This window comes from Poecilia mexicana, unplaced genomic scaffold (assembly GCF_051168715.1).
Source record: "Poecilia mexicana isolate PSO_F unplaced genomic scaffold, ASM5116871v1 scaffold_18, whole genome shotgun sequence".
NCBI lineage: Eukaryota > Metazoa > Chordata > Actinopteri > Cyprinodontiformes > Poeciliidae > Poecilia > Poecilia mexicana.
Window position 1 is genome coordinate 27612207 of NW_028263387.1, and position 19400 is coordinate 27631606.

Sequence of the window (19400 nt, forward strand, 5' to 3'; positions counted from 1 at the left end):
TAACTACATGTCAGACAGTTACAGTCATGTGCTCAGAATCCCTTTGTTGATACTGAAATGCTTCAGACATGTAATTTCTGTAGAGACTAAATGAAAACACAAAAGGGATTTAAAGCACATTTATTAATTTTACATATTTGTCAACTACATATTTATAATCCCTTTGAGTGAAACAGTCATTTCAGCTGGAAGATGCAGGAAATGGGTCTTCATCACTTTATGACAGAAGAAAGAAACGCCTGTTTTTGGTCATTTTCCTGTGACAGAATGCATTTTACCACAGTGCATCATCTACTGTGCATGAGAATACCTGAACTTTAATCTTCAGAAGTAACTAAATTAGCAGAACCTCATAAACCCAACAGTCAGGAAGCAGGAAAGGCTCATCTGAAGCTTTGCCCTGCTAGTTAAATCTCCCTAATGTCTCTCTTATCCAGCACAGAGATGCAGCGGCATCTCTGTGCTGCTGCATCAGCACAGAGATGCAGCGGCTCTTCATGCAGGGCTGGCCCAAGGTAATATGGGGCCTTAGACAGAATTGTGATTTAGCCCCCCGGCTCCTCCTACTCACAACCTCAGCATCTCTAACAAGGTTAAATATAGATTTAGTGGATCTGTGAGAGGAGCCCAGGTTAACAGGCTGAGTTTAAAATCAATCACTGATTATCCCAACATCATATTGTCACAACTATCAAGCTTATTTATTTATTTATTTATTTATTTTTTAGCTCTAGTGGCCTTTATTTGATAGTTAATTGACAGGATGGTGGGTAATGAGAGAAGGGGAGACGTGCAGCAAAGGTCACCAGGCCGGGAATCGAACCTGCGACAGCCTCATCGAGGACTGAGGCCTCCATATGTGGGTTGTGCTGAACTGCTGCACCACCACAGCACAACCCAAGATGGTGCTTTAAACTTTTACAAAATAAACTTCCTAATCAAATCCTAAATGTACTTTTTTCCCTCTGCTGAATGAATTAAATAAAATGTAGTAACATTATCATTCTCAATAGATGAATGTGTTACAATTCAACCATTTATAGAGGCCCCTGGATGTCTGTAAGGGCCCCTGAATGTCTGGAGGGCCCTGAATGTCTGGAAGGGCCCCTGAATGTCTGGAGGCCCCTGAATGTCTGGAAGGGCCCCTGAATGTCTGGAGGGCCCTGAATGTCTGGAGGGCCCTGAATGTCTGGAGGCCCCTGGATGTCTGGAGGCCCCTGAATGTCTGGAGGGCCCCTGAATGTCTGGAGGCCCCTGGATGTCTGGAGGCCCCTGGATGTCTGGAGGGCCCCTGGATGTCTGGAGGCCCCTGAATGTCTGGAAGGGCCCCTGAATGTCTGGAGGGCCCTGAATGTCTGGAAGGGCCCCTGAATGTCTGGAAGGGCCCCTGAATGTCTGGAGGGCCCTGAATGTCTGGAGGGCCCTGAATGTCTGGAGGCCCCTGAATGTCTGGAGGGCACCTGAATGTCTGGAGGCCCCTGGATGTCTGGAGGCCCCTGGATGTCTGGAGGCCCCTGAATGTCTGGAGGGCCCCTGAATGTCTGGAGGCCCCTGGATGTCTGGAGGCCCCTGGATGTCTGGAGGGCCCCTGGATGTCTGGAGGACCCTGAATGTCTGGAAGGGCCCCTGAATGTCTGGAGGGCCCTGAATGTCTGGAAGGGCCCCTGAATGTCTGGAAGGGCCCCTGAATGTCTGGAGGGCCCTGAATGTCTGGAAGGGCCCCTGAATGTCTGGAGGGCCCTGAATGTCTGGAGGGCCCTGAATGTCTGGAGGCCCCTGAATGTCTGGAGGGCACCTGAATGTCTGGAGGCCCCTGGATGTCTGGAGGCCCCTGGATGTCTGGAGGCCCCTGAATGTCTGGAGGGCCCCTGAATGTCTGGAGGCCCCTGGATGTCTGGAGGCCCCTGGATGTCTGGAGGGCCCCTGGATGTCTGGAGGCCCCTGAATGTCTGGAAGGGCCCCTGAATGTCTGGAGGGCCCTGAATGTCTGGAAGGGCCCCTGAATGTCTGGAAGGGCCCCTGAATGTCTGGAGGGCCCTGAATGTCTGGAGGGCCCTGAATGTCTGGAGGGCACCTGAATGTCTGGAGGCCCCTGGATGTCTGGAGGCCCCTGGATGTCTGGAGGCCCCTGAATGTCTGGAGGGCCCCTGAATGTCTGGAGGCCCCTGAATGTCTGGAGGCCCCTGAATGTCTGGAGGCCCCTGAATGGCCCCTACCAGCACCTACTGAGTTTCTTTGCCTTGATATCTCAGTCTTATAATTCTAGATCTAGAGTTTCTAACATAGAAAACTGATGTAGAATGAACCTCTGAGCTTTTGGTCTTTAATTCAGTCTGCGGCCAAGTTCTTCTAGAGGTTAAAGATATTATCAGGATTTATTTAGTAAAATATCATCAAATGTTTTTATTCCATAACTTCATGACCTTTGACCTCCTCTGGTCTGTTAAACAGCTTCAGTCTCAGATCAGCAGCAGAAACATTAAATCAGGGAAACATGGACTAGATTAGCTCTGCATTGTCCACATGATGAAGCAGTTTGATCTGATTAAATATTAGATTATTGATTAATATGGTTGTTGCTCTGTTGTTGTTCAATGGGCCCCTTTTTAACTCTGAGCCCTCCAAAGGTCTCTGCACAGCCCTGAGGTTGGTCGTCTTCGTTCTCCTGTTCTGGGTCGGACTCTGGCTCCAACATGGAAGGATTGTTGACATCTTTAATAAACTCTGGAATAAGAAGTTTCTCTGCCAATAGATAGTCATATCGCTGCTATCAAACTACAAAAATGGCCGAACAGGGTGGAGCGGAACGCTGTGCGACTTGGAGGGGGGCGTGAAATGTCTCATTCACATTAAAAAGACAGCAGCAAAACAAGTTTCTCTAAAACGCCTCAGAACAGGAGAATGAGAGTCTGGAGCCACAATGGCCATGAATTCAGACCAAAGCATTGCTGTTCTGGTCACATAATGCAGTTTGAAGGATGAGGATTTAGGCAGTGAGGCCCAGAGAAAATAAGTTTAACGTAGTCCAAGTCCCAAACTGTACACAGAGCCCAGAACCACAGGTCACACAGACTGGCACCCCGTAACAGAAACAAGGACTGGGAACGACAAGGCAAGACTAAATACACAAGGGGCAGGTGGGACCAATCAGGGACGAGACACGACAAGACAGAGAATAAATTACCTAATGACCACAGAAAAACCCTCATTCTTCTACTTAGACCATAAAATAATGATTAACATGAGAAAAGGAAGAATTTAAAAGAATAATGTTTACTTTAACTGGGCCAGTATCCTGGTAAGCAGTACCATCATTTCTAGATTTGATCCTTAGAGCAGTGTTTTTCAACCACTGCTCCGCGGCACACTAGTGTACCGTGAGTGATCGTCAGGTGTGCCGTGGAAATTATCCAATTTCCAATTTCTACCGTATTTTCCGGCTGCTACTTTTTTCCCACTTTGAACATGCGGCTTTTCTGTGGATTTTTCTTCAACCACCAGGGGGCTCTTTAGCAGGAAGTGAATCACTGGAAGTCAAAATTGGAAATCAAAGAAGAACGAGATAATTTTCATTTAGAACAACCACATGCTAGCAGCAGGCACGACGGAGAAATGTTTTCAAACTCATATGATGCAGCTTCTAAGTTGAGGAGTATCGATCTGGCAGTACAGGAGGGAAATAAAGCCGCTGCACGTAAACTCGGCGTGAAAAAACCCGGATTTGGAGACGGAGAACTGCGTCCTTAATATATCCAGCAGTTATTAGGACGCAGCCCTCTGCTGCCCTCTGCTGGGTCCTTATGGGAAACCGAGAGCAGCAGAGATACCAGCGGCCTGTAGCCCGGTGCGGCTGATATATGTAAGTTTCCAAGGGGGGAGGAGGGGGGTAAAAAAAATTTGAAGGTACGGTTTATAGTATGGTACGCTCATAGTCCGGGAAAATATGGTAGTTGGTCTTAAAAGATTTTTTTGAAAACAAATGAATTATCTGCAAATAATGCCACCTTTGAGTGTCTTTGCTGTAGTAGTGACTAGCGGCATAATCATGTAATTTTATTATCACTAGATGGCAGTAGGTACAGAGCATTTTACATTAAAACAAGATAATTCATGAATTCATGCATCACACACGACAGTGTTGTGGCACTGTTCGGGTGTATTTCTGAAGTGGACATGGTAAGTGCAATTTGAAATAAGAATGTAAAATACGATAAAAATACTTCTTTGTGTTTATTTGATTCCTATTCAAGAGACTTTGATAAGAATGACTATATATGTAGTATAGGTGGCTACAGAGTATCTTTGTTTACATTTTTGGTTGGTGGTGTGTCTCGTGATTTTTCCAATTAAAACAATGTACCTTGGCTCAAAAGAGGTTGAAAAACACTGCCTTAGAGTATCGGGACTTTTTTCCAACATTCAGTGCATTCAGGGATTTTTCCTGTGTTTGTAATAGATGATATGTGTTTCTCATTAATATGCTCCGGCAACACAAATACATTCAACATATAACATGAGAAAAAATGTTGTTACAGGAGAAATAACCTGTCGGTAAAAGCAGTTCTTTGTCTTAATTATTCTTGAATATTAACAATTCCTGAATATCTACCATTAGGGGGCGCCTCTCTCCTTCCAATGGCATCTTCAATCTCTTCTATAACATCGGCCTTCTTCATCACATTCGGGGGTCTTCTACATAGTCTTCCTCTTTGTCTGAGATGTGAAAATGTTTCATTTTTTGTTTGTTTGTTTCTGCAGCCCCTCCTCTCTGCAGCAGACGGACCAGCAGCAGGAAGTAGGCGGCTCAGCCAGCCGTTCTCAGCTTCAGTGAAACATCGTCAGGTCAGATCACTGAGAAGAACAATGGAAGGAACATCTCACTGTCTGATCTGTAAGTAGACAAGTTTTAGTCTCTTTCTGCTGGATCAGCATTTCTCTCTGTCTGAGAGACACTGGAGACATTTTACTGGACGGATTTAATGATATAATTACTGGGGGCTGGATGAGTCTGTGTATGAAATAGATCTGATTGTGTAATAAAGTGTCAAGAATTGATGTCTGTTGTGAATCAGTGTTAAATAAAACAATCAATTGACCTTTATAAATAACAGCATGTAAAAAATAAAAATCGGCTATAAATTAAGTCTGAATTACAGTTTCATTGTGTTCAACTTGTTCAGCTTTATTTATAATAAATATGTATTTTATTTATTCTCTAGTTCTGATCTTCTTGCTGAGCTGCTCAGCAGATCCAGGTTGGTGAACTTTGATACATTAAAATGATTTTAAATATTCAAAGATATTCGTTGGATTAAACATCACATTGAAGAATTTAATTTAAAAATGTGATTTGAGTAATTATTGAATATGATGCTAATTATTATTAAGAACTGAAATCATGATCATTGAATCTCTTCAGTCTCTCCAGCTGCTCTGACTGTGAGTCCCAGCAGATCTCAGTTCTTTGAAAGAGAATCAGTGACTCTGATCTGTGAGGATGAAAACAGCTCTGATGGAGGAACTGTGAGGAGAAACACAACTGGAGGAACCAGGACTGAATGTGGAGATGGATGGGGGAGACCAGTTGGTTCTACCTGCAGCATCACCTTGTTCCCATCAGACTCTGGCCTGTACTGGTGTGAGTCCATGTCTGGATCCTCCAGCAGCAGCAGCAGCATCCAGCTCTCTGTCTCTGGTAAGATCAGACTGTGGAGTTAGTGTTGCTGTGTGGAAATGGATGAAATGCTGTAGTTTGTCTCTGTGTTGAGGTGGATCAGTGATCCTGCAGAGTCCTGTCCTCCCTGTGATGGAGGGAGATGACGTCACTCTGAGCTGCAGAGCAAAGAGTCCAGCCCACAACCTCCCAGCTGCTTTCTATAAAGATGGCTCCTTCATTGGTGATGGACCATCAGGTCACATGACCCTCCTCCATGTCTCCAGCTCTGATGAAGGCCTCTATAAGTGCAGCATCAGCGGTCAGGGAGAGTCTCCATCCAGCAGGATCTCTGTGGAAGGTCAGAGGATGAAAATATTAACTTTTGTTTTCAAAAGTAATTGTTTGGCAATTATTGAATAAAAAACTTTATTCTAGAGAAACCAACTTCTTCTGATTCTCCAACCACTTCTGGTCCTCTATCATCATCTTCACCTCCACCCTCTCCTTCATCTCCACCATCATCTTCCTCTTCCTCCCAGTCTCATCTCTTCATCCTCCTGACTCCACCATGTGTGATTTTTGGGTTTTACTCCCTGATTCTGGTTCTGCTGATTCAACTGTTGAGAAATGAACAGAGAAAACCTGAAGGTGAGACAAACTTTGTTCATCCATCCAGTTTTATCTAAAAACAATCATTACAGTAAATTTTAATCCTTTTATTTCTATTTTGTAACTAAAGAAGTCAAAAGAGAACATTACTAAAGGCTACAACAGACTTCATGCAGCGTTCTGAATCGGTTCTTACTGACGTGATGAAAATGATCATCTTGTTGTCAGAGAGTCGTCTGCCGAACTCGACACCAGACCCAGTCGACCCATTTCAGAGCCTCTGATTGGTCAGAAGTTAGTTGTGCTTCATGCAGAAATGCTCTCAGACAGCAATGTTGATATTTAATATTTTTATGAGACAGAGAGTTTTACACAGGAATCGTCCAACTTCATCAAAGAGCTAAATCTTTATTTATACTGAAGGACTTTAAAGTCTTTTAATAGAAACTCAGGATGTCGACCACAGAGGGAACATCCAAGGCAGCTCAGGTCGGGTTTCCTCTCCAGAACCGCTGCAGAAATGAGAATCCACACAGATCAGCACTGCAACCCAAACGGGCCGATGTGACGATCTGAAGGAAACTGATCAGTCTGATGATGCTCACTGCAGTTATCAGACCGGTCCATGTTATAACAGCTGATGTAAAGAGTTTCTAAAGTCATTTAGCTGCCAGTCTGGTGACAATTCTTATTATTTGTCTTCAGCTTGTCTGCTTCCACCACCAGGTTGGGAATCTGCAGCAGACATGGAAACTGCAAACGATAATCAAACGTGATGGGGAATTATATACATCCTTAAGATTCTTCATCAAAAAACTATAAATATGACTGATGAATGGTTAATAACTGCTGGGTGGAAATTGTAAAGTCTACTCTGTTGCTGACAGTAGAAAAGTCTGAAGCCGAGGCGCTCTCTGTGTGACGGTTTCCTAAAAACCAATCAGAGGATAAAAGGAGGGATAGTTATACTGATGTATGCAGGAGCAGGAGGCGTGTCTGCCAGGTTATCTGCACCGCAGTGTCATGTTGGCTACCTTTTATGAGGAACTACACTCGGACCCGTAGTGCAGCTTGTAGAACCCAGCTTTATTCTTCAGTGTGTAACGACTGCTGGATGTACAGCGCATGCTCATCAGTCTACCTCGGCTACGGAAGCCTAACTGTGACATATTACTACATCTCCCCCTTCCAGCAGTGAACCACGCATGCTTAACCTTACATGGGTACTTTGGAGAAATACTTAAGTTAGAAATAGCATCTGTGAACACCAGGACGTTGGGGTAGACGCCCTCACTCCGCACCAACGTAGGGATTATTCTGCCCTCAACAGTTGCTGTTCCTACCAAACCTACAAAACAAACTTAAAAGTTTCATTTACTTTTAGTTGACTGGTGGTAACTCCAACATATGAATCTTTAGACTCACATAGTTCCAGTGCTCCTTCAAAATTTCAATTTGCTTCTTTTCTCTCCCCTCACCCTTTTTTTTTTTAGCTTGTATCAAATTACTCTTCTAAAAACAAACTGCAACATGCAATAAAGTTTTCCCCTGTCCTTGAAAACTCAAAATTAGAATTAACTTAATACATTTCTGAACTCTATAAGTTTCACACCTAAATTCCTGAACCAAACAGGTGAAGTAAAGGGCTTTGAGTCACTAAGTGTCTCTATATCTCAGAGGAATTCTGACCACTCTTCCTCTGGATGTAACCTGGGAACCTTCGAGTGAAGTAGGACGCTCCACCTCTGGGTGCAGCAGCCTCTGAACCGGGCTTCTGGCCGTGGAGTCGGAACTGTCCTCAGGTGGAAAGCTGCTGGTCGGTTCCACTGGAGAATCAGGTGACTGTAGCTGATCTGGTCGATCGGTGGGCTGTGGGACGGCCTGTGTCTCCGATTCCGTCGTAGCACAGCTCCATTCTCTGCTTCCACCATGTAAGACCGTGGCTCCTTGCATCTGGCAATAATCTTAGCTGGGGTTTTCCAACCTTTTTCACCATCCAGTTTTATCCTGACATTCTGTCCTGGCTGTAATGTGGGAAGTGGTTGTGCAGAATGATGGTGGTCATGGAAGAACCGATACGCTGACTTTGTCTGGTCATCCTTTTGCTGAACCAGTTCTTTGTCCACCGGAGCAGCTTGCAACTTGCTCTCGAACATCGGAAGTGTAGTTCTAATCTCTCTTCCAGTCAGAAGTAGTGCAGGGCTCACACCTGTAGCAGTACTAGGGGTTGCTCTGTAGCACATCAGGGCCAAATGGGGGTCAGGCTGCTTCAAGATGTTCTTAGCAGTCTGAACCGCTCGTTCAGCAGCGGCGTTCGCCTGAGGGTAATGGGGACTAGAGGTTGTGTGCACAAATCCATACTCTCTGGTGAAGTCCTGGAACTCAGTAGATGTGAACTGAGTAGCATTGTCACTGACCAGTTCCAGTGGACTTCCCCACCTCACGAACATGCCTTTGAGTCGACTAATGACATCACGACTAGATATAGAAGACAGGCGAGTTATTTCAATGTCTCTGGAGTAATAGTCGGTTACAATGAGATACTTCCATCTCTCAAACTCGCACAGGTCAGCAGCAATGCGCTGCCAGGGGCCCTCTGGTAGGGTAGCAGTCAGGAGAGGTTCATGCCTCTGGGTTGGTTTATTTTCAATGCAGAATTTGCATGATGACACTGTTTAATGTCAGCACTGATGCTCGGCCACCACACAGCTATCCTGGCGCGTGCCCGGCACCGCGTTCGTCCTTGGTGTCCTTTATGTAGATCTGACAGCACCTCAGCCCTCTGCACAGCAGGAATGACCAGCCGGTCCTGATATAACACTAATCCATCTGTTTCTGAGAGTTGAGCTCTTGCAGAATAATAACGATGAAGAGATGGGTTCATCACTGTTTTGGGCGGCCATCGGTTCCTGATGAAACCTATAATCTGCTGCAATTCGTGATCGTGCTGAGTGCCCACGCGGATCTTAGAGAGTCTTTGAGATGAGACAGGTCCATTTGCTACAACTGACTCAATATGTGCTTGTACTACATGGTCTGAGGTCTCATCACTCGTGTCTCTGCGGCCTCCTGGATAGAGTGTCGGCCACCACCAACTGCTTCCCCGGGACGGGTTCTGCTTCCACATTGAACCTTAAAAGGCGCATCAGGAGTCTCTGGCACCCTGGAGGGGCTTTGTCCAGGTCATAAGTATTTATGAGTGGCACAAGTGGTTTGTGGTCTGTTTGCAGAAGGAAACTGTCCATTCCCTGAACATAGTGTGCAAATCGCTCACACGCCCACATTCCTTCTCGATTTGAGAGTATCTTCTCTCGGCATCTGACAGCGTGCGGGAGCAGAATGCCACTGGCTTTAAGCCGTCCTCATGTTCTTGCAGTAGAGCTCCCCCTAAGCCGCAGCTGCTTGCATCGGCGCTGATGACAGTTTTCCGATTTGCATCATAATATAAGAGCTGGGGCTGACACAAGCATGGCTTTAACAGCAATGAACGCCTGTTCTTGTGTCTCATCCCAAACCCACTTGTTCTCTCTTCTCAACAGGCTGGTGATTGGGTGTAGCTTGGTAGAGGCCTGGCAAGAATCTCCCCATGTAATTAATTAGACCCAGAACCTGACGGAGCTCCTCCACATTTGTGGGACTCTGCATCTGTGTGATGGCTTCTACCTTGGTGGGGTCCGGTTTGATGCCCTCGGCACTGATGATGTGACCAAAGTATCGAGTTTCTGATTTGCTGAAATGACACTTTGCTTTATTCAGCTTCAAGCCACTGTTCTTGATGGTCTTCAGAACGGCATTCAGGTGATTATCGTGTTCCTCCTTAGTCTGTCCATAAACGAGAATGTCATCCATGACTACGACAACACCTTCATGGTCTTTTAGCAGTGTGGATAACTGTCTGAAAAATTTCTGGAGCTGATGTGATTCCAAACGCCAGTCGTCTGAAGCAGAATCTACCGATGGGGGTTATAAATGTCAGTCTTCTGCTCTTTGCATCCAGAGGGATCTGCCAAAATCCACATGAGGCATCTAAGGTGGAAAACACCTTAGCCCCCGCCAGCTTTGGAGCAATGTCCTCCAAAGTTGGTAAGATGTAGTGGTCTCGTTTTACTGCTTTGTTTAAGCGTTTCAGATCCACACATACTCTTACTTGATCTCTGTTTTTCTTTTCAACAAGAACCATCTGGGCGCACCAATCAGTGGGCTCAGTAACCTCTTCTATGATGCCCAAATCTAGCATCCGCTTCAGTTCTGTTTCAACTTTCGAAAGGAGAGGAAATGGAACACGGCGTGGCGTTGTCAGGCTGTAGGGCTCTGCATCCGCTTTCAGTTCTATTTTGACAGGGTCGCATGTAAGCAGGCCAATTTCTCCAAAGACATCCCCTAGGAGGTCTGCGTTTATGTTGTTGACCCTTCTGACCAAGCCCATCCTCCTAGCAACACTACCTCCCAACAGGTTGTGTGCATAGGGTCCCTTTATGACAGTGACCCAGAACCCGTATTTCTGTCCCTTAAACTGAATTGTGGCCAGAAACTTGCCCACACAGTGGACTTCACCTCCAGGGCTGGTGACAAGTGGCATTTTACTTGCTGTGACCAATCTTGGGCTCTTTGGCAGTCCGTTAAATGCAGCCAGACACATCACTGTAATGTCTGCACCTGTGTCGGTTTTAAATCTGACAGAAGAGCCATTTACAGGTAACTCTACAAGCCACTCATTTTCTGAATCTGGCTGCTCAGTTATTGCTGGCTTGGTATCAGTTACTGCTCCAAGAAAAAACATGTCGTTCCTCTCGGCTGGGTTGTCAGAAACCACTGTCACCTCTTTCAGCATTTTTGTTTTGCAGACGACTTCAAAGTGTCCAGTTTTATTGCATTTCTGGCACCTCTTGTTCTTCGCTGGGCATGGCTGCGTTTTCCCATGTTGTCCATTACAGCGACAACATGTAAGGAGATATTTGGACTCAACCAGCTCCGGTTTTCTCCGCCATTCTGCATCTTGTTGCTCTTTTTAGTGTGAAAATGCGTCTCCCTGGACTCATTCCGTCCACAGCATGCTCCAACTGTTTGATTTGTTCGCTATCTGGATAGCCTGAGGTCTGCCTCCAGCTGGAAGTTCTGGGAAACATCTCGGTCCAATATGCCACGATCCTGTCTCGGATTTGTTCATCTTTGGTGCCTCTGAACTCACAGTATTGTTCTAGCTCGTATAAGCTTCTAATGAATGCTTCGACTGGCTCTCCGGCTTTCTGCACTCTCTTATGAAAGCAAGCTCTGTCGTGAATAATGTTCCTTTTAGGCACAAAATGGTCGCTGAATTTCGCCATTACCGTCGTGTAGTCCAGCTCGGGATGAGTCTCTACGGTTTCTTCCTCTTCTTCGTCGTTTTACCTCTCATACACAGCAGAGTCATGAATAGCCTCTGCCTCTCTTCCCACGGCATAGAGAAGCTGTTAACTTGAACTTTCCCGCTCTCTCTGTCCAGCTTTGATGCTGCTCTGAAGCGGTCGAAGCGCCACATGGGCCAGTCCGCTGGGCGGGAGAAGTCCAATGGTTCTGGTGGTCCGGACCTTCCCATATCTCACTCTGTAGGCGTCCTGTCGGCCACTTCTGACACCAAGTCATGTTCGGCTCCCTTTTATGAGGAACTACACTCGGACCCGCAGTGCAGATGGTAGAACTCAGCTTTATTCTTCAGTGTGTAACTACACAACTGCTGGACGTACAGCGCATGCTCATCAGTCTACCTCGGCTACGGAAGCCTAACTGTGACATATCACTACACGCAGCATGACAGATGTGTGAACCTGATGAAACCATGTGACAACGTGTCGACTGTTCAGCTTCAGATGAAACATGATGGGGCCGATCGATTGCAGTGACATGAAAATTTCACATCTTCACCAGAAAAAACGAATCAAATCAAGGTGAAACTGTGTTTATGTTTTTGGATTTGTAGCAGAACTAAAGTTAAAATAGTTGATAACACTTTATTTGAAGGGATGTGATTTGAATAAGACTAACACCTACTGAAAGTGAAGGAGTCTTCATGATTGTTGTCATGAAGTGTTGGTCAGTAAGTGACACTAAGTGATGAAGATCTCAGCCTCATGTCGCCGCCCGTTCTCACATTGATCTTGAGGAGTAATTGTTTGAGGCTGTGAGGAAGTATTTGTCATGAAGTGTGGATGTTGGTGGTGAGGGAGATGCTGGTAGGCCCAAATTCACATAATAAATAATTTAATCCACAAAACTCAGGAAGCACAGGGAAACCAAACAGCTACAGGCAGACGGATGTGACGAGGACCCAACAAGGAACAAAGGACAGAGGTGGACTTAAAGACACAGGGAGGGCAATCAGGGAACAAGACACTCAGGGGGGACGAGACAGAACACCACAGAGACTCAGGGAAACAAAACCTAGAAAATAAACACACAGAAAACTCAAATCCTCACAGTATTGAAATATTAAACTCTGTCTGCTCAGTTCTGATCTGATTCAGGAGGAGAATGGCTCACTAACTACTTCCATTCATTAAAAAAAGAAAAAAAGTTTAAAATAGAGATTTTTCACTCCTTAATTATTTCCTCTTCCAAAATTGAATGTCCACACTTAAGGTAAAATTTTATCTTATTTTAATTAGTATAAAATATCAGGGTCAGTTCAGCTTGATTCAATAAAGAAAAATAATAAAACTTAATCTAATCTGACCCAACATCTTTCTCTGCTGCTGCACCTGAAGGATCAAAAATATTTTTGGAAACAGATCCGGTTTCTCAAACCGCAGGCTGAAGGTTCTGGATCCTCAGATGGGATTCTTGTTCTGGGACTCAGTAATCTTCCTCACCTGGCTGTTTTATTTTTGTATTATTTAAAATTATCCTAAACATGGACACAAAAAACTACCTTGCCTAAATTTGACAGTACTGATGCACAGTAAGGTATCCCTCGCGTCCGACAGACGGGTCCATCAGACCCGCTCTGTGTAATGTGGCCTGCTGGCCTGGTGGCTCGCTGTCGTGATGATGGCGGTTCTATCAGGCCTCACTCGGTACAGCAAGGCCTGCTGGGAGCTGGTAGGCAGCTGTGGGGAGTATTACTGTGAGATGTTGTGCATCTCATTTACCATTTCGTACGGCACCTAGTCTGTGTGGGGGTGTGTGTGTGTGTGTGTGTGTGTGTGTGTGTGTGTGTGTGTGTGTGTGTGTGTGTGTGTGTGTGTGTGTGTCTGTACATAAAAACCATAATAAACCATCCTTTTGTCACGCAGCTAATCTGTAAATTATCCTGTAAATAAAAACAGGGTCAGGTCTGTCTGCCCAAAGTACACTTGTGGTTTTCCATTGCTAGCGCTAATAATGCTAAGTGTGGCTAATGCTAAGTAGCAGTAACTTTCTGTTAGATAGGTCACGACGGCACGCTGTGAGATGCATGGTGGGACGGATACAGCAAAGAACGACGGTTTTGTGCTTGATTCTCATTTATTGGACCATAACAAACTCGCAGCACAGCGAACGATGCAACAGCTGGAGAACATGAGAACAACAGCCACACATTGTGAGAACAACAGCCACACATTGTGAAAACAACAGCCACACATTGTACATGTCATGATATGAATTATCAAGTGATGTTACACCAGTCACCGAAGTCACATAATCACAAGCTTGTAAAAACGCTGCCGATTCCACCAGTCGCTAAGGCTGAATCTCCACAAAGCTTCACGTGTCAAACACCAAACACCTCTCTCTTCTCATGTGTTCTCTGTAATGTGGTGGGAGGAGAACAAGTGTCATTCAGGGTGATGCACAACAAGTCACCAAACAGCACAATGACCTATTTGTCACGTATTTCAAGTAGACTTGCCGATCGGGAGCGGATGTCTGACCAAGTGTATGAAACATTTTTGCGTAGATGAGTTGTATTCTGCGTTCAAGGACACAGAGGAGCGTCTTGCTCGCATCCACATCGATGCTCTGTCTACGTTACGGTTCCTCTACATGTTGGGGTGTAGATGGAGATGCTGTGAGGATCAGCAACATGGTACATAACTTGACTTGAAATGAACCTGGTGACGTGAAGCAGACCTCGTGTTTATTCTCTTGTTTGTTCACATACACATGAAATCATAGCGTGGCTTTGTGTTTGTTATGATTTGTACAAAACAAAGTTGGTGGGGAGGTAAAAGAGAAACCTTTATTCATCCGTAAGGAGGAATACACACAAAGAGCAGCTAGAGAACTGCGTTCACTCGGCTGCATGCCGGCATCTGCATGAACTCTGGTGTTTTGTGCTGCTGTTCACCTCGGTTACAGCAGCAGGTTGGCTTCCTCTCTGTTACAGCCAGTAACACATCAGCTGTGTGGTTTTTGCCTCGGTGGGGTCTGCGTGGACCCTGACGCAACATCAACTGTATCGCTTCAGTCTGCATGCACCAGGGGTATATTTAGTATTTTAACTATTAAAATAAGCAGTTATGTCGGGCTCTGGGCTCATGAGCGCCCCCTGCCATGAGGCCAGAGAACTGCCTGCCTCACCTCAAGTCTGTTCTCTGCCGTTTCTGATCGCACCGCGGCACACGAAACACGCAGGGTCGCAACTATTATTCAGGAGGATGCGAACATGGAAATCGGCGCTTCCCCCCCTTTCTCCGAAGGAAGGTACGTGAAGGTGAAGGAGCTTCAGTACCCCCCACCACACACACACACACACACACACACACACACACACACACACACACACACACACAAAGGTACGTGAAAGGTTGAATGAGCGCGTAAGGCCGCTCAAGTATTGCTAACACATCATCGGCGCGCCGCCCCCTCCAGACGGGGTTTTGGCGCCCCCTCTGGTGCAGCGCCCCAATTTCTTGGCATTAACCAATAAATCATTACTGTTATAAATTTGTTATAAAAGTTTTACTGATTGCACTTTAAAAATCAGGTAACTTTATGTTATTAAAGGTAAAGTTTAAACAGTAATGATTTCCTGGTTAATGTCAAGTTGTCATAAAGACATTTTGAATAATGTCAACTTTGTATTAAAAGTGTCATAATTTACCGAATGACACTTTATGACAACAGTCATAAATATTCATGAAGGCTGATTCAAGTTCATGACATGTGTTATGTCATGTTTATGACAGTGTTATGTCAGTCTTATTCACACCTCTTCAAATAAAGTGTGAACAAATCTTGCTGACAGTTTTGTTGTTTCCCACTTTGTGGTGAAATGTTTCGTCTCTAAATGTTTGAGACGTTTGTGGCCTGATTCTTAGTTTCTGATAAATTTCCATGACATCTTTAGAAACTCACTGCAAAAGTGTTGAGTTAAAAAACTGCTAAAATGCTGCTGTTCATCAAGTCCTGCTAAATAAAATATTTAAATTTATAGTGGCATGTTAACAGCTGTTGTATTTGTTGGCTTTATTGTTCAAATAAACTGTAAAAGATCACAGAGACAAAACTTGTCTGCTGCAAAAGGGAGAAGCGTGAGAGACCAGCTAACTCCACCGAAGGCTTGCAGCCCTTTGACATTTATTTCCTTCAAAGCATAGGTGTGTCGTCATAGCGATAATTCAGCAGCACAAAAAGTACAGGAAATGCATTCCATATATGGTCACTGTTTAAGACGGCTGGCTCTATGCAGGATGTAACTGCTGGTCTATTTTTGTAGACGGCGGTGAAGACGTCTGCACATTGTCTGGAAAAATCTTTAACAAAGAAAAATACGTCTAACAGAAGTATGAAAAATATAGAAAATATATCAGTAAATAAATGGTAAAAAGTTTCAATACATCCATCAGTACTGAACAGTAATGAATGTTTGTTTCATTTCACAGTGACTGACCCTGTGAAGACAAGTTATGTTCGTTATCGACAGAAAGAGAATCAGAGGTAAAACTCTCCAAGTCATGAGATTATTTTCTGCTTCCTGCTTTAAATCGTGTGACAGAAACGACCAACTGTGACCCTTAGAATCAGATAAACTCAGTTCAGTTCTGCCTCAGACTGTGTTTCTCCATAGAGGCAGATTTTATGTGTCATAAACCTGATTTATATTCTTTCTATTCTTTCTATTCTTTATATTCTTTATGTTCTTTCTATTCTTTATATTCTTTATATTCCCATGAAGCCAAAGCATCAGTAACTCAGACTGAAGGTGGATGATGTGGCAGATTTTCCTTCAGCCTTTTCCCAACTTTATGACCCTCAGTGAAGATGCCACAGTCTGAAACAACGATCCTCTGACCCAGAACCGGCCCAGGCCTCCATGGGGCCCTGAGTCAAATCTGGTTCTGGGCCCTCTGGTTCTGCTGCAGTCATCTGAACAATCAGACGATTAGATCCTTCAAAAACCTGCTATAAACTTATTGCATCTCTGGCAGAGCTGTTAGCATCACATCCTATATGCACGTATAATATAGGATCCATTCATCAGCAGCAGTTTCCTTCATTTTGGGGGATCGTGATCGGCCGATACACATGAAGCCCATCTTGTCCCCTGATCTTCATCAGCAAAGGTTTATAACTCATCCTCTGTCCTCAGTGAGACGTTTGACTGACAGACCAACCAGGTCTGAACCTTTACAGTCAACAATATTCACCCACTGTGGAAACTCAGTGACTTTCTTACTACATTTAGCAACAATTCAGACAAAAATAAATTTATATCATAATCAAAATCAGCAGCTCAGGCTTTTTAAAGATCGGTAACCAGGGATCGGCCAGAAAACTGCAATCGGTGCAGCTCTACACACATTCATGAGATTCTCTGATTAAATTAATTTATCTTAACTCCAATAGCTAAAAATGTAATTTATACCAGGTGAGTCTTTCTCCCCTGGAATGTGGACCGGTACCGGTACTGGACTGATTCTGAGCCTTAATGATTTTAACAGAAGTTTCTCATAACTTATGAAATGAAATGAAATGAAATTTATTCGAACATGATACAAATATAAAAATAAAATAGTGCACAGTAACAAGAAGTGCATAAAAAAGAAGAGAAAATACAGATTTTTTGTTTCAGTTAACAAAAACATTAGTAAAATAATGTTTGTTTTAACATAAATTATCAGCAGCAGACAGAGCAGCTCATTGATGCAGCAGCCATGCAGCCTGAAGGAAAAACATTTTGCTAGATAATGTCAAACACTGAAGTTTTAATTATCAAATGTTATCAAACACGTTAGACATCAGATTTGGCTTCTCTTCATAGATTTCTCCTTTATCTTGTCTTTTTTCTTTTCTTCCTCCTTTTCTCTCCCTGAAGATTAAACCTTTTATTGAAACATTGTTTCACTAACTTATCTTCTACCAGCTTTGGAGCAGTCACTTAGTTTGGTTATGCCTTGGGCCGGCCCTGCTCTTCAGCTTTAAATCTCCTGATTGGGTCTGAGATTAGAGGTTGTGGCTTTAAGTTTGGTGAATTAGTAAAGTCCATGCAGGAAACTAAAGTTACATTTAGTATAAAATGAACAGGAACAAACATTAAAACAGGAGTCAGTAATTTGATCCTGTCATGGTTTTATTTCTGAGGATGATTTCTGGTTTCTCTCTAGGATGGAGATGATGAGTCCGTTGGTGGTGAATCCTGAAGGTTTCTCTCCCCAACATCAGATCTTCACCCAGCGAGCCTGAAAGACGATGCTGAGGGAAAAGATGCTGAGGAATAACTGATGAGCTGCAGAAGCTGAGGCTCAGATGTGGATCCACAAACATCCTGCTGTTCATCGTTTAAAGTCTTTAACATGGCCAAACGTTTTATACTCAGATTTATGTGTTTAAAGTGTTAATATAAAAAAAATTAAGTTGATTTTTTTTATGTGGAAAATATGTTAGACATAAACAAAGTCTTTGTTTTTAAGTGTTTGAGTTTTTTATGTTTAAGAATACAAAGAATATTTTTATTCTCTGAAATTTATGAAGAAAATGAAAATACACCAAAGGTTTGAACATCTCAGGTACATAAATGAAAGTTTTCACTTTTAATAGTTTTGCTTTGTTTTTTTAACCAAACTATACTTTCATGACTTTAATTAGAAAAATAAAATGAAACTAAAACTCCTTTCAGATGTTCAGCTTTGTGTGTTTGTGATCTTTATATTGAATAAACTCAACATGAATTTTGAGTTTATTCAACATTTTCCTCTGCAGATGATAAACACTGTTAGCCGTCATGGCAGATTCTGTTGTGGTGAAACAGCAGAGAGCAAGAGGAGGGTGTGAGCAGCACACACACGAGGTGATTGACAGCACTAAGCCCTTAAGCCAGAGAACTAAAGAGTGGCTCTATAGGAAGTATTTAAAGGTTCTGGAGCGGCCCAGTCGGTATCCAGACTTGAACCTACCATAAAACCCCTACAGGAAGCTGATGCTCCATGTTGCCTAGCAACAAAACCCCTACAGGAAGCTGATGCTCCATGTTGCCTAGCAACAAACCCCTACAGGAAGCTGATGCTCCATGTTGCCTAGCAACCAACTGAAACCTGAAAACACCTGGAAGAGCCTGGAGTAGTGGGTCCAACTCGGCTCTGACCAAGAACTGCAGACAGAACCAGAACCGACTCGTCTTCACTGATGTCACTGAGGGAAGGAGGTTGATGGTCCAAACAAACATTGTCTGAACCAACCGGGTCAGACATGCTGAGGACATTTGGGTCACATGCTTTACCTCTGGGTCGCCTCAGCAAGATAAAGTTTAGAAAATCATTTCTTTAACTGGAGAGTTAGTTTTTAAATACTTTCAGGCTTTATTGTCCTTTACTGCTTTAGGACATGAACAGGAGGGACGACCTGCAGCCAAAGGCCTGAGAATCAAACCCAGAGCCTCCAAACACCCTGGTTGGTTTTAACACCTTTATAGTGAGAATCATGATGTGTTACTGGAACATGATCGACTGGTTTCAGTTCCTCTAAATGACAGGAAGTAGTTTTTCTAAGAAAAGCAGCAGAAACATGACGTAGGTTTCTGAGGGGGTTGGGTTGCAGAACCTGCTGCTGTTCAGTCAGTTTAAAAACATTTAAAAATCTGATCTTCCACGTTTAAAGTCACTTCAGAGAACTGAACCCGGTTCTGTTCCTCCAGAACCTCAGACGGTTCTATGAACCAGTTTTCTGTTTCTGGTTCCTCTTC

At 44.0% G+C, this 19400-nt stretch overlaps 1 protein-coding gene across 1 annotated transcript; it reads left to right on the top strand.

Annotated features, from left to right (window-relative positions):
* Nucleotides 1-4695: 4695 nt before the first annotated feature.
* On the top strand, nt 4696-18332 carry LOC106911534 (uncharacterized). The gene is made up of 7 exons (XM_088015598.1): nt 4696-4891; nt 5220-5255; nt 5420-5695; nt 5769-6014; nt 6092-6304; nt 16105-16159; nt 17827-18332. Exons 1-7 carry the CDS (start codon nt 4864-4866, stop codon nt 17903-17905), a joined length of 933 nt encoding a protein of 310 aa, XP_087871724.1. The 5' UTR covers nt 4696-4863; the 3' UTR covers nt 17906-18332.
* Nucleotides 18333-19400: the final 1068 nt, after the last annotated feature.

What these genes read in the sequence shown, in the direction of transcription:
- LOC106911534 (XM_088015598.1), top strand. Translation starts at nt 4,864, where the DNA reads ATGGAAGGAACATCTCACTGTCTGATCT. An exon ending in CATCCAGCTCTCTGTCTCTG is followed by an intron (nt 5,696 to 5,768) that starts GTAAGATCAGAC and finishes CTCTGTGTTGAG; the next exon opens with GTGGATCAGTGATCCTGCAG. An exon ending in TGAACAGAGAAAACCTGAAG is followed by an intron (nt 6,305 to 16,104) that starts GTGAGACAAACT and finishes TTCATTTCACAG; the next exon opens with TGACTGACCCTGTGAAGACA.